This window comes from Alosa alosa, chromosome 6 (assembly GCF_017589495.1).
Source record: "Alosa alosa isolate M-15738 ecotype Scorff River chromosome 6, AALO_Geno_1.1, whole genome shotgun sequence".
NCBI lineage: Eukaryota > Metazoa > Chordata > Actinopteri > Clupeiformes > Clupeidae > Alosa > Alosa alosa.
Genome location: NC_063194.1, coordinates 35,923,344 through 35,938,343, shown reverse-complemented (window position 1 = coordinate 35,938,343; position 15,000 = coordinate 35,923,344). Strand labels below are relative to the sequence as shown.

Here is a 15,000-nt window from a genome sequence, read left to right as displayed (position 1 = left end):
AAATAATTGTAATTATTTTTAAGATTAGATTGTTGCACCATGCAATAATTTTTTAAGCGGTGCCACTTAAGAACACGTTTGAAGATAAGAAAGAAGTCGAGTAAGAAAGAGAGGAAATGTGTAGGCTTAGATTTTTGATGCAGTAGGCTACAGACTAAACCACATGTTGCTTTCTCTGCTTTTTACCTCATAGGCCTAATAAAATATTCACTTAGCAAAGATAATGTCAAACTATTCTGTAGCGTCTCGTTTCATAACTTGATTGCATTTGTGTCCGCTTTTCATCACATTATTATGACCATTAAATGTAGGCTATTTTGCACGCTAAAATCTGATTCATCACAGGTAAACACAATAAAGAATGGGAACGTAAATTGGATTATGTATTCTAAATTGTAATTCCTCTGTATGTCCTGTTGGTGACCTCAGTGAGAAGTACTGTTAAGGCGGCTCTTAGCCCGTAGCGAGTACTCTGGAGCACTTCGTGAGATCTGAGTGTTTTTTCACGATGCTCTTAAGCTCTGATGGTTTAGGAAACAGTCGGCAAATCTTAAGACGTTCGTAAGAGGGACTTTACGACGCTCTTAGGCTTAAGATGCTTTCGGGGAAGTGGGCCCAGGCCACTCACATGCCAGCAGCACTCTTGAGGCGTCGGGGAGTGAGGTTTACCAACGTTCCACAAGTTAAGCTAGCTGGCATCCGTTACACATGCTAGCCCAGCTTATTAGCCATATGCTACACCCCACACACACACACACATGGTGTCCTCACACAACTAAAGCAACTTCCAAACATAAACACACACACTCTTATATCAACAAACACTCACATAAACATTTACAGTCACAAAGACACACATCCACAAACAAAATTCAGCCACACCTTCAAAGAAGTACACACACACACACACACACACACACTCTTGTGCGCACAAGTCTACATAAACACACACACACTCTCTCAGATCTCTCTCTCCTTCACACACACACACACACACACAGTTCATGGCCCCTCCCCCTCTGAGTGTATGGAATGCTTGTTTACTGCGTCTGTAAACTGGAAAATGTCTTTGTAGTCTGAAGGAGGACCAGAACTTTACTGGGCACACACGCACACGCACACGCACACGCACACACACACACACAAACACACAAACACACACACACAAACACACACACAGTGGTTAAAGTGGGATTTGGCAGGTGGGGGAACCCTGAAATCCAGTGTTGGTGCAATGGGGGAAAAATGATAACATATTGAGTATCGTGGTGTAGCAATAGGCCTACATTTTTGGACAAGAATTGCTAGCTTCTTTGGTCACTTCTGTCAGTCAAATTAGCCCACATATTGATTTGTACCAGGGGTGTCACTAGACCTAAACTGCACTGGGACACAGCGCACCCTAGGGGCGTCCAGGGGCTATGCTCCCCCGTAAGAACATTGTGTATTGTAGTGAACTGAGCCTAGCCAGAGACTTTCTATTGTGGAGACACAGCACTCAAAAAATACTCCATAGAAATGCATGGGGCTAGTTTGTCACGCCAATATGGCCGTTGTCTACACATATCCCACCCCTTCCTCGGCAAAACGTCGACATGTGAATACATTGAGCCAATCATGTGGTGTGATGTGAATACATTGAGCCAATCATATGGTGTGTTGTGAAGACATCGTGCCAATCATGTGTTGTGATCTTGCCGCTGGAGCAAGATTGGTGTCGTGAAACCTTCGCGCCGCAGCGCGGATTCGACTCAAAGACTGTGCCCGATGAGTGCCCATAAAACGTTGGTATATGGCCGCCGAGTGGAGGGACTTGCCTAAAAGGACTTTGGCCTAGCTGGTTCATGACTGAACTCCCATAATGCTGTGCAGTGTGTGTGTGTAATGTTGATGTTGGTTTTAGTATGAGTAATTGCGTTTACCTTGTCATGTATGTGTTAGCTGGTATAGTCTTTCTTTATGTTGTACCTCATGTGTTTATCCCGTGTATTGTATGTGACTACCCTGTTTGTGTATCGTGCTTGTTTAATTGACCTCCTGTGTAATGACGTTTGTATGTTCTGGTGCGTAACCAATAAAACCATTCTGAGACAACTTTGCAGTTTGTTACAGTATATTTTAACATTTCAATGCATCAATCTGGTGCACTTTGAAAAGAAATTCAGGTTAAATCAATGGGGGCTAAGTCGATGGGGAATGTCACTCTTGCCTCCTAAACACTTGAGAGCCCTGCAATTCAGTACGATCTTTGCCAGCTAATGTTAGGCCTCCTTGTCTCAGAGTAGGCTATCTGTCATTTGTCCACCAAATAAACACGGATTGATCAAAACATAATGTGCATGTTTCAGTAGATCCCACTGCGAGATCGTGTTGACATATATCAGTTGAGTGACATATGCCCAGTTTCAGCTGACGTTTTCACGGCTTTAGAGGCGTTCTGAGCAGCATCCAATCACAATTATCGGGAGGGCGGGACTTAGAGCATCCGCGAGACACGTGTACAGGGAAGTAGGAAGTAAATACGGTGGACTTCAACTTACGGTGTCTGGGAGTCATTTGTAAGTTGCAAAACGCGTATAATCATAATAACAGACATTACACGCATTACAGCCGCAGACGGGACATTTCGCTCAACAAAGAGTGTATTGTGTTTCTTGTCTCGATGCGCTCGGTGCAGAAGATTGAAGAAGGAGATAATTGAACGGTAGGCTACAAAGTCAGAAGAAGTCCATGTATTGATAGTGATATCCGTGCACGTCCTAAAGAAACACTAGTAAGATATCCAGTCTGTAGCCTACATGTTAGAAACACAGGAGAATTAAAACTCACTATCGCTACAACGAAGCTCTGGTCACGCTACTACCGAGTTGGGATTTAAGTTTTGGCTCCACAGTCTATGGTTGGCTCAAGAAGTTCATTTAAAACCAGCCTGTAGGCTAGCGTTACGTGGCATAAACACTGATTTAGAAGTCACAGTACTTGGTAACGGTGTTCAGGTAGAAATAATAGATGTTAGCGCCAGTGGGAAAACTTGTTCAGTATCTTAGAACTATTTTGAAAACAGGTAGACATTATGAACTGACGTGATGAATGATCTTGTAAGCACACGTCACTTCGGTCTTGTTTACTCAGGGAACTGGGTAGTCTGCAAACAGGATGTCTAGTGCAACAGGCAAACAGGATTCTAACCTTCTCTCTCTCTCACTCCATCTCTCTCTCTCTCCATCTCCCCCTCTCTCTCCCCCCTCTCTCCATCTCTCTCTCTCTCCCCCCCTCCCTCTCTCTCAGGGCAGGGGCAGGATGTTGCCAGGCTATAGTCCGGTGGCTCAGGCGCTGTTGGGGACTCTGTTCACCTGGGCCCTCACTGCTGCTGGTGCTGCCCTGGTCTTCGTCTTCTCCAGCCGCCAGGTGTGTGTGTGTGTGTGTGTGTGTGTGTGTGTGTGTGTGTGTGTGTGTGTGTGTGTGTGTGTGTGTGCGTGTGTGTGTGTGTGTGTGACTGGCAGGTTAGCCTTTGTGTCTGACATCCCTGTGTGTGTGGGTGTGTTTCTCTCCTCCTCTTCTGTCATTCTCTCAGAAACGCATTCTGGATGGGAGTCTGGGCTTCGCTGCAGGGGTACGTACCTTACGCCTTGGACCCTGCCTCCACCGTCTCTCTCTCTCTCTCTCTCTCTCTCTCTCTCTCTCTCTCTTCACCTCTCTCTCTCTCTCTTCGTCTCTTTCTCCCTCTCCACCTCTCTCTTTCTTTATATGTATCTCTGGGTTAGCGTGGGTTCAATTCCCAGCTTCCACCGTTGTGTCCAAGACACTTAACCCCAAGTTGCTCCGGGGACAAAGGAATCTCTTGTAATATAGTTGACATGTGTAAGTCCCTTTGGACAATGGAGTGTTGTTTTTGTAGACAGGAGACCCACTATTCCCGTTTGACCAGTGGGGAACCTGTTTGTTTATTTATTTAAGGTTTATTTGACATGGACATTGCATATTAATAAACATGAAAGGTAAATATGCCAGAATTAGCTAAAATAACTATTTTACTTATGTTGTCCATGGACAGGTGTTACAAGGTCAGATACACCTAAAAGAATATACACATCATGTTATCTGATAGAACATAGTAAATGTTTAAAGGACACATCATGGTATATGATAGGACATAGTGTTAACAGGACACATCATGGTATTTGATAGTACATAGTATTAACAGGACACATCATGGTATATGAATGATAGAACATAGGGTTGCAAACATTGCGCTTTTAATAAATAACAGGCAAACCTGCAAAACTTGTGAAAATCTTTGTCTTGTGAAAAATTGCAATGCACACACAATCCCTGGGGTTCTCTACCCTCAACAGAGACATTTGGGATATAACTATTCTGGTTGCAGTCCATTTCAAGTACAAACTTATTTAGAACAAACAGTCTCAGTGTGCCTTGCTTCTTATCAGCATAGGCCTTATTCAGGACCAATTCCAGCTACCAAAGCACCACAGGAAAACCTGACGGCCACTAAACGGAGATTCATTCTTTTCAAAGCACACAGTACAGTTGTACAGTTTCAACAGTTTTACAGATGTTATCAGATGTTATCGCGGGCCGCCAGAATTGTGTCCGCGGGCCGCCATTGGCCCCCAGGCCGAATTTTGAGAACCTATGCTTTAAAATATTGATTTCTTAAGAAATACTACTCATTTGGTGCTGTTTAACTCATTTAGAAATAGTGCACTGTCTTACAGTTGGTATAAGCAGCCTTCGTTCCTGCATGTAATGACATGATGCCGGCTAGACATTTTGTTTGCAATTAAATGTGACATGAGCCTGGTAGCCACCTAGCTATCTGCGTGGGATGTGTTTTAATCGGCATCTCACTATCTCACTATCCAGTTCCATTACACAAAGGCCAAGACCAGTCTTTATATTCTTTATCCATTATCTCTCTATTGTCCAAATCACAGTGAGTGCAGCCGACTGTATGTCCAAGTGGCCTGGCTCTCACAGATTATAACGGGTCAGTAGGCTAGAGGGAGCCGGATAACTCCTCCGTCTCCTCCCCTCGTCTCGTCTCCTCGTCTCCTCCCTTCGTCTGCTCGTCTCCTCCCCTCGTCTTTGTTGCCTTCCTGATTTCCTTTTAAAAGTTTATTATATTAAAGGGATATTTCACCATTTGGGGAATTATGCTCATTTTTCACCTCCCCTTGAGTTAAACAATTGATTTTTACCTTTCTCCAGTTCATCCAGCCGTTCTCTGAGTCTGGCGATACCACTTTTAGCTCCAGCCTAGCATAGATCATTGAATCGGATTAGACCATTAGCATCTTGCCAGCCTAGCATAGATCATTGAATCGGATTAGACCAGGGCTCTTCAATTGGCGGCCCGGGTCCGGCCCGCAAGGTCTTTTGTACTGGCCCTTTAAAAAAATTGTAATCTCTAGCAAGCGCATGAGCTGTTGTCCACTCTTGCATCTCTCGCTCGCTTTAGTCCTGCAGCCACTGCACCTCAGCCCATTGAACAAGTTATGCTACATTACAATTCATTAGGCCTACATTTGTACTACATAAGCTGACCGTAAGTGCCATAGTTTAGTTTCAAACTAAATTGGCACGTTGGAGTTTATGAACTAATAATATTGAACAGGTTGCATCACACAAATAGTTTCTGTCAACAATATCGCAAAAAAACACGGGCACAATTTCTGCAAAACTTGGTGAAAAGGTGGAGCAGATCCGACTCAAAGGGAATTTCAAAGTATTTCTATGTAGTAGCCTGGCTATTGCTGACGTCCTTCATTTCTTCACGTCTTACAACATAATGCAATAATAGTCTAGTGAAGTCAGAGATGAGCCTGTCTAAAGGCCTCTTGGAAATCATGTGGCATGTTACATTAAATGCGCACTCAATTGCGAGCAAAAAAAGCAAAAAGTATCACCGATAGCCTAACGAAGGTAAATTGCATATTTGTAAATGTGGCGACGGCAAAACGTTAAAGTGAATCGTAGACTACCGGTATATAATAACCAAAGAAAGTAAAGGAGATGATTTGCACCTCCGTTCACCAAATAAAGGCCGTGGTTGTGTTTCTACAAAATGTTGGCACAAAATGTAATTTCTGTCAGAAACCAACGTTTTCATTGTCATCGTGAACTATGACGATGTCCATGTTCAGTATGTTTTTCATTTATTTAAGCAGTGACATTTGGGTTAATGCATGGGGTAACGTGAGGTGCGTCAGAAAAAAGATGGGCCTGTCCCTCTCAAAACATGTTAAAATAGTGTGATTAGCACCCAGAAAAGATTAGAAAAATCCCGGGGGAGACACCCCCGGACCCCCGTGTTATTGTTGTTAGGCTATTACGACCCCCGTGTTATTGTTATTAGGCTATTACGACCCCCGTGTTATTGTTATTAGGCTATTACGACTGGCCTGCCCCCACTGCTAAAAAAAATCTAGAGGTCACGGTCATCTCATTTAAATGGTGGGAACGTCAAATGTAACTAGAAATGCAATTCCAAGGAATTACCAGTGCATGAAAATGCTAAAGTTGTGATGTAAAATATCATGTATAGTTAAAACAGATAATACAGAGATGGTTACTACGGTGATGCTAGGATAGACATGGTGGTTGCATAGCTTAATAAAAGTTGATAGTTTAAAAGTAGACTGTTTAAAAGCTGAATGTAGATAGTTTAAAAGTTGTTGATAGACAGTAGATAGTTTAAAAGTTGTTGATAGACAGCTAGTTTAATAGATAGTTTCATGATAGTTTAAAAGTAGACCGTTTAAAAGTTGAAGGTAAATAGTTTAAAAGTTGTTGACAGACTGGAAGTTGAATGAATGTTGATATTCAAATAGTTTAATGGCTGTGTATAGGTAGATATTTGACGATAACTGAAAGTTGGAATGGCTCTAATGTTTGCTAGCAGTTATGCTAAGATTTGTAATTCTGTTAACCATGTTACTTAGCTAATGTTTTATAGCAGTGTTAGCAATGCTAACCTGCTAACCATGCTATAGCTAATGTTTTCTAGCAGTTTAATGAATGTTTATATTCAAATAGTTTAATGGCTGTGTATAGGTAGATATTTGACGATAACTGAAAGTTGGAATGGCTCTAATGTTTGCTAGCAGTTATGCTAAGATTTGTAATTCTGTTAACCATGCTACTTAGCTAATGTGTTATAGTAGTGCTAGCAATGCTAACATGCTAAACCATCTTTACTTAGCTAACTTAACTAATATTTTCTAGCAGGTTTTGCTAAACATTTTCAAAACAGTTTTCTAAACATGCTAACTATCTTTGTAATGCTAACTATGTTAACCATGTGACTTAGTTAACCAAACTTATCATTTTTAGTAGTTTTGCTTAAAAATGCTTTACTAACATGTTAACTATCTTTAACCATGTTACTTAGCTAACTTTAGCTAATCATTTTTAGCAGTTATGCTAACTATGCTAACTAGCAGCATGCTAACATGTTAACTATGCTAACCATGTTACTTAGCTAACCTAGCTAATCATTTTAGCAGTTTGTTAAAAATCTTACAATGTTGCCTAGCAATGATAACATCTTAACTTTCTTAACCATGCTAACTAGCTACAGTGGGTAGGTGTCATAGTTGATGAAAAGTGTTGACAGTTGATGACAAGTTAAAAGTTGTTGATAGACAGCTAGTGAATGTATATAGTTTAAAACGTTTAAAAGTTGAATGTAGATAGTTTAAAAGTTGTTGATAGAAAGCTAGTTTAATAGATAGATAGTTTAATGATAGTTTAAAAGTAAACCCGTTTAAAAGTTGAATGTAAAAAGTTCAGTAGTTTAATGGGTTACATTGTTTAACAGTGGATTATTGTAGTGAGGGACTTTTATTTTGAAACAGTTTTGGGCAGAGGAAACAGTTGAATAGGATGTGTAGTCTTAATTGAGCCAGATTTTATGCTTAAAGCCTGAGGCTGCAGGTGGCCTGAACACCTGCCATAGGATTCTAATTGCTTAACGGGCCGTGTGTGATGTCTGTCGGCAATTTTAAGTCTATGGGGATTTTTAAAAGTTTTTCTTTAATAGTTTAAAAAGTATAAAAGTTTCAAAGTTGAAAAGTCATACCAACCGATCTGTTTGAAGACCTCACGAACAAAGTTTGAATGAAGTTTCTAAGTTAAACTGTTCAAAGAGAAAATAGCGTCTGGAAAAAGTGGTAAGCTGTGTGTGTGTGGGTGTGGGTGATGCTGGCGTGTTCATACTGGTTGCTGCTGTGTGTGTGTGTGTGTGTGTGTGTGTGTAGGTGATGCTGGCGTGTTCATACTGGTTGCTGCTGTGTGTGTGTGTGTGTGTGTGTGTGTGTGGGTGATGCTGGCGTGTTCATACTGGTTGCTGCTGTGTGTGTGTGTGTGTGTGGGTGATGCTGGCGTGTTCATACTGGTTGCTGCTGTGTGTGTGACCTATTCTGTGTGTATGTGTGTGTAGGTGATGCTGGCGGCATCGTACTGGTCACTGTTGGCCCCGGCGATCGAGATGGCGGAGAGCTCTCAAGCACGGGCGCCGGCACTCTCCCGTGGCCATCGGGTTCACTCCGAGAACGCCTTACCGCCACACCCCCATGGGACCTCATCATGCCATACCTGGTGAGTGTGTGTGTGTGTGTGTGTGTGTGCTCATCATGCCATACCTGGTGAGTGTGTGTGTGTGTGTGTGTGTGTGTGTGTGTGTGTGTGTGTGCTCATCATGCCATACCTGGTGAGTGTGTGTGTGTGTGTGTGCTCATCATGCCATACCTGGTGAGTGTGTGTGTGTGTGTGTATGTGTGTGCTCATCATGCCATACCTGGTGAGTGTGTGTGTGCACTCATCATGCCATACCTGGTGAGTGTGTGTGTGTGTGTGTGTGTGTGTGTGTGTGTGTGTGCTCATCATGCCATACCTGGTGAGTGTGTGTGTGTGTGTGTGCTCATCATGCCATACCTGGTGAGTGTGTGTGTGTGTGTGCTCATCATGCCATACCTGGTGAGTGTGTGTGTGCACTCATCATGCCATACCTGGTGAGTGTGTGTGTGTGTGTGTGTGTGTGTGTGTGTGTGTGTGCTCATCATGCCATACCTGGTGAGTGTGTGTTTGTGTGTGTGTGTGTGTGTACTCATCATGCCATACCTGGTGAGTGTGTGTGTGTGTGTGTGTGTGCTCATCATGCCATACCTGGTGAGTGTGTGTGTGTGTGTGTGTGTGTGTGTGCTCATGCCATACCTGGTGGGTGTGTGTGTGTGTGTGTGTGTGCTCATCATGCCATACCTGGTGAGTGTGTGTGTGTGTGTGTGTGTGCTCATCATGCCATACCTGGTGAGTGTGTGTGTGTGCTCATCATGCCATACCTGGTGAGTGTGTGTGTGTGTGTGTGTGTGTGTGCTCATCATGCCATACCTGGTGAGTGTGTGTGTGTGTGTGTGTGTGTGTGTGCTCATTATGCCATATCTGGTGAGTGTGTGTGTGTGTGCTCATCATGCCATACCTGGTGAGTGTGTGTGTGTGTGTGTGCTCATCATGCCATACCTGGTGAGTGTGTGTGTGCTCATCATGCCATACCTGGTGAGTGTGTGTGTGTGTGTGTGTGTGTGTCTGTGCGTGCTTATCATGCCATACCTGGTGAGTGTGTGTGTGTGTGTGTGTGTGTGCTCATCATGCCATACCTGGTGAGTGTGTGTGTGTGTGCTCATCATGCCATACCTGGTGAGTGTGTGTGTGTGTGTGTGTGTGCTCATCATGCCATACCTGGTGAGTGTGTGTGTGTGTGCTCATCATGCCATACCTGGTGAGTGTGTGTGTGTGTGTGTGTGTGTGTGTGTGTGTGTGTGTGCTCATCATGCCATACCTGCTGAGTGTGTGTGTGTGTGTGCTCATCATGCCATACCTGGTGAGTGTGTGTGTGTGTGTGTGTGCTCATCATGCCATACCTGGTGAGTGTGTGTGTGTGTGTGTGTGCTCATCATGCCATACCTGGTGAGTGTGTGTGTGTGTGTGTGTGTGTGTGTGTGTGTGTGTGTGTGCTCATCATGCCATACCTGGTGAGTGTGTGTGTGTGTGTGTGTGTGCTCATCATGCCATACCTGGTGAGTGTGTGTGTGTGTGTGTGTGTGTGTGTGTGTGTGTGTGTGTCTGTGTGTGTGTGTATGTGTGTGCTCATCATGCCATACCTGGTGAGTGTGTGTGTGTGTGCTCATCATGCCATACCTGGTGAGTGTGTGTGTGTGTGTGTGTGTGTGTGTGTGTGTGTGTGTGCTCATCATGCCATACCTGGTGAGTGTGTGTGTGTGCTCATCATGCCATACCTGGTGAGTGTGTGTGTGTGTGTGTGTGCTCATCATGCCATACCTGGTGAGTGTGTGTGTGTGCTCATCATCCCATACCTGGTGAGTGTGTGTGTGTGTGTGTGTGTGTGTGCTCATCAACACCTGCAGGAAGACTATATAGACTGACAGGAAGTGCGGCCTAGGGAGGTGCTTGATTAGGAAAACGCTAGTCAGCGGGAGAACGAACAGTTTTTTTCACGCTATTTGAGATTCATATTAAGAAAATATAGGATAAAGGACCTTCATTTACATTGATTTGCATTCATACACTATCTAGGATAGTTTTCAGTTAGGTGTAGAAGGATAGAGAATCTTTATTTCTTGAAAAGTTTTGGATTATTATTTCACATTTGACGCCAAGCTAAGCATTCCCCCCACCATGTGGGTCACTTGAGAAGCTGCCATATATCCTCTCCTCCCTCCTCATCCTCTCATCCTCCTCCCTCCCTCTCCCTCTCCTCCTCTCCCCTCTCCCTCTCTCCTCCTCTCCCTCTCTCCTCCTCCCTCCTCCTCTCCCTCCTCCCCCTCTCCCTCTCCTCCCTCTCCCTCCTCTCCTCTCTCCTCCCATCCCTCCTCTCCTCCTCCTCTCCCTCCCTCCCTCCTCTCCCTCCTCCCTCCTCTCATCCCTCCCTCTCCCTCCCTCCTCCTCCCTCCTCCTCCCTCCCTCTCCTCTCCTCTCCTCCTCCCTCCTCCCCTCCCTCCTCTCATCCTCTCCTCTCCTCCTCTCCTCCTCCTCTCCTCTCCTCCCTCTCATCCTCTCCTCCTCCTCCTCCTCCTCCTCTCTCCTCCTCTCCTCCTCCCCATCCCTCTCCTCCTCCCTCCACCCTCTCCCTCCCTCTCCCTCCTCCCTCTCCCTCCCTCCTCCCTCCTCCTCCTCCCTCCCCCTCCTCTCCTCCTCTCCTCCTCTCTTTCTCTCCTCTCCTCTTCTCCTCCTCCCTCTATCTCTCTTCTCCTCTCCTCTTCTCCTCTCTCCTCTCTCCTCTCTCTTCTCTCCTCTCTCCTCTTCCTCTCCTCCTCTCTCTCTCTTCCTCTCTCCTCTCTCTCCTCTCCTCCTCCTCCTCCTCTCCTCTCCTCTCCTCTCCTCTCTCTCCTCCTCTTCTCCTCTTCTCTCCTCCTCTCCTCTCTTCTCTTCCTCCTCCTCTCTCCTCTCTCCTCCTCTTTTCTCCTCTCTTCTTCTTCTCTCCTCCTCTCTCCTCCTCTCCTCTCCTCCTCCTCCTCTACTCTTCTCTCCTCCTCTCTCCTCTCCTTCTCCTCTCCTCTACTCTTCTCTCCTCCTCTCCTCCTCTCCTCCTCTTCTCTCCTCCTCTCTCTCTCCTTTCCTCCTCCTCTCCTCTCCTCCTCCTCCTCTACTCTTCTCTCCTCCTCCTCTCTCTCCTCCTCTCCTCTACTCTCCTCCTCTCTCCTCCTCTCCTCTCCTCTCTCCCCTCCTCTCCTCCTCTCCTCTCTCCTCCTCTCTTCTCCTCCTCTCTCCTCCTCTCCTCTTCCTCCTCCTCCTCTCCTCTCCTCCTCTCCTCCTCTCCTCTTCTCCTCTCTCTCTCCTCTCTCTCCTCCTCTCCTCCTCTCCTCCTCTACTCTTCTCTCCTCCTCTCCTCTCTCCTCCTCTCTCCTCCTCTCCTCTCCTCTCTCCTCCTCTCCTCTTCTCTCCTCTCCTCCTCTACTCTTCTCTCTCCTCTCCTCCTCCTCTCTCCTCCTCTCCTCTCCTCCTCCTCTCCTCTCTCCTCCTCTCTTCTCCTCTCCTCCTCCTCTCCTCTCTCTCTCTCTCCTCTCCTCTCTCCCCTCCTCTCCTCTTCTCTCCTCTTTTCTCCTCTCTTCTTCTCCCATGAATATTCACAGCTAGTGATTCTCTCACACACACACACACACACACACACACACAAAGGAAAGACTTATTAAGATGTCACTGTGAGGGTGTATTTTGTCTTTGTGTGTGTGTGAGTCCCTGTGTGTGAGATGAGAGAGATGTGTGTGTGAGAGTGAAGGACTGGTACTGGTAAATCTTTGCTCTGGGGGGTCTTTGTGTGTGTGTGTGTGTGTGTATTTGGACAGCTGCTGTAGAGCAAACAGGCCAGAAAATAATCCTCCTTCTCTCACTCATACACACACACACGCAGACCCAGACACACGCAAAGACAAAATATGCACACACACACACACGGCTGTGCACTCATGCATGCGCACACCTGCCTCACACACACACACACACACACACATGCATGCACATGCGCCTCCTTACATGCACACATATGCGTACGTCGCACTCATACATGCACACACATGCGTACGCATTACACACACACATGCATGCCGCGTCACTCATACATGCACACACACATGCATGCACGTACACTCATACACATGTGCACACACACACACACACACATGCATGCACGTACGCACTCATACACATGCACACACACTGGCCAGCCTGCGTACTGCCTCGCCACACATGTACTTTTACCTGCACACACAGCCGCATGCCATGCGCCTCATGCATGCACACACACACCACCACCACGCATGCATGCATGCACTCGCCCACGCATGCGCACCACACACTGCGTTACATGCTGCGGCCTGCCTCGCTCCCATGCACACACACCACACTGCAGCATGCATGCCGCCCGTCGCTGCTCAGCCACACATGCACACACACACACAGTGGTTTCATTACCAATGTGGTTACTAGGGATGCACCGATCTGAATCTTTCAGTCTCGATACCGATGCCTGGGCTTTGTGTATTGGTGTGTGTGTGTGTGTGTGTGTACTGGTCCATATCTGATACCGATGCCTGTGCTTTGTGTATTGGTCCATATCTGATACCGATGCCTGGGCTTTGTGTACTGGTTCGTATCTGATACCGATGCCTGGGCTTTGTGTATTAGTCAGTATCTGATACCGATGCCTGGGCTTTGTGTATTGGTCGGTATCTGATACCGATGCCTGGGCTTTGTGTATTGGTCGATATCTGATACTGATCCGATACCGATGTTGAATTAATAAATTGTATACCTCACCATGAGGGAGACTTAAACATTACTTTACCTAACTAAACATGTATTTCCTAAGACAAAATGTAACAAAATAACTAATGTAATGAATTGTTATTATTGCTGTTATTATTATTATTATTATTATTATTATTATTATTATTATTAAAAATAAACAATTGTACACCAGCAGCAACTTGGAGCAGCATTCAAGTTCACAGTTAATACCAAGTAATAAATCTGACAAGCAAACATAAAGCACTCAAATGCAAACAAAATGTTTCTCCCTCCAAAAACAGCTTTCTGCAGATATTCATTAAAACACCCCTGCCAAAATGGTTCACACTATTAATCACCTGCGAAACCTGTCTATTTACCCATAGTGGTCTCGACTTTCTGACTCGTTTTGAATCAAAATTTCAGTGTCCACTACTCTAGTTCATCCAAAACAAACCAGAAAAGGGACTCAAAGTGCTAAACCGGAATTATCCTTTCAAGTAGATAGATAGATAGATAGATAGATAGATAGATAGATAGATACTTTATTGATCCCCAGGGGAAATTCAAGTCCAACATTATCTAAGTGCTCTCTGGTAATGGGGTTCGTATAGGCTACTGTGTGTGTGTGTGTGTGTGTGTGTGTGTGTGTGTGTGTGTGTGTGTGTGTGTGTGTGTGTGTGTGTGTGTGTGTGTGTGTGTGTGTGTGCACTCTCTTATAACGGGGGTCGTATAGGCTACTGTGAACGCTGCATCAACAGTGCAGCTAGGACACTTAACACAGAAACGTTCAGGCAAGTACCGTTCAAGTTTATATAGCGCTAATGCCAAGCATCAGCCCCAGATTTCACACTTAGAAGAATAATCTAAACAATGCAGAATCTATTCATAGTTTTTATTTAGATTAAAACCTTCTGAAATGAGTTATCGATCAAACATGCAAGGATGATTCTTTTTGGGTCTTCAAATGGGTAGTTGCGTCCCAGTCTGTGTGTGTGTGTGTGTCTGTGTGTGAGAGAGAAAGGGAAGGAGAAATTACACATGTGGATGGACGGACGGACACACACACACACACACACACACACACACACACACATACAGTGGGAGGTCAATTAATTAGCAGGATATGGAGAGTGAGTGGAAGCATCCTTCAGTGAACCGTGAAGACTCTGAGCTGTACTTCCTGTCTGCTCACATGCTTATTCCACTGCATACTAATCAACACACACGCACACACACACACACACACACACACTAATCAAATATAACCTGCTTATTCCACGACTTGGTTGAATTTCCCATTGTCCTGTGTTCTTTAGAATGTACATTAACTGTTTTTTGTGCATTAATGTTATTTGAACACCTATGAAGTAGATCCATTTTTTTTTGTCCGTATCACACTTGTAGATTAATTCACTGAACTTATTGTGAAGTTTAAATTAACTTTCACGTTGCATCCCAGCTGTAAAATACAGACGTTCAGAACATAGCAACATTGTAGCATATGACTGAGGTGGCTTTTAGCTAGTTGGATGTCAGTAGGCTAAGTAAAATAGCGATGTTTCAAAGAAGGTTCACAACGGGATAGGCTTGACAACGGGAGAGATAGAACTAACGACTGGCCTTTTGGCCATAGCAACCATCCATTTAGAACTAACGAGTGGCCTTTGGCCATAGCAA

At 44.9% G+C, this 15,000-nt stretch overlaps 1 protein-coding gene across 1 annotated transcript in view; it reads left to right on the top strand.

Moving 5' to 3' along the window:
* Positions 1 to 2,505: 2,505 nt before the first annotated feature.
* LOC125296862 (zinc transporter ZIP11-like) overlaps positions 2,506 to 15,000 on the top strand; it is a gene marked incomplete in the record, with an annotated part of 51,936 nt that continues 39,441 nt past the window's right edge. Inside the window, 4 exon segments of the mRNA XM_048246976.1 lie at positions 2,506 to 2,704; positions 3,289 to 3,408; positions 3,575 to 3,613; positions 8,462 to 8,526. Coding sequence (XP_048102933.1) covers positions 3,301 to 3,408; positions 3,575 to 3,613; positions 8,462 to 8,526 — 212 coding nt within the window.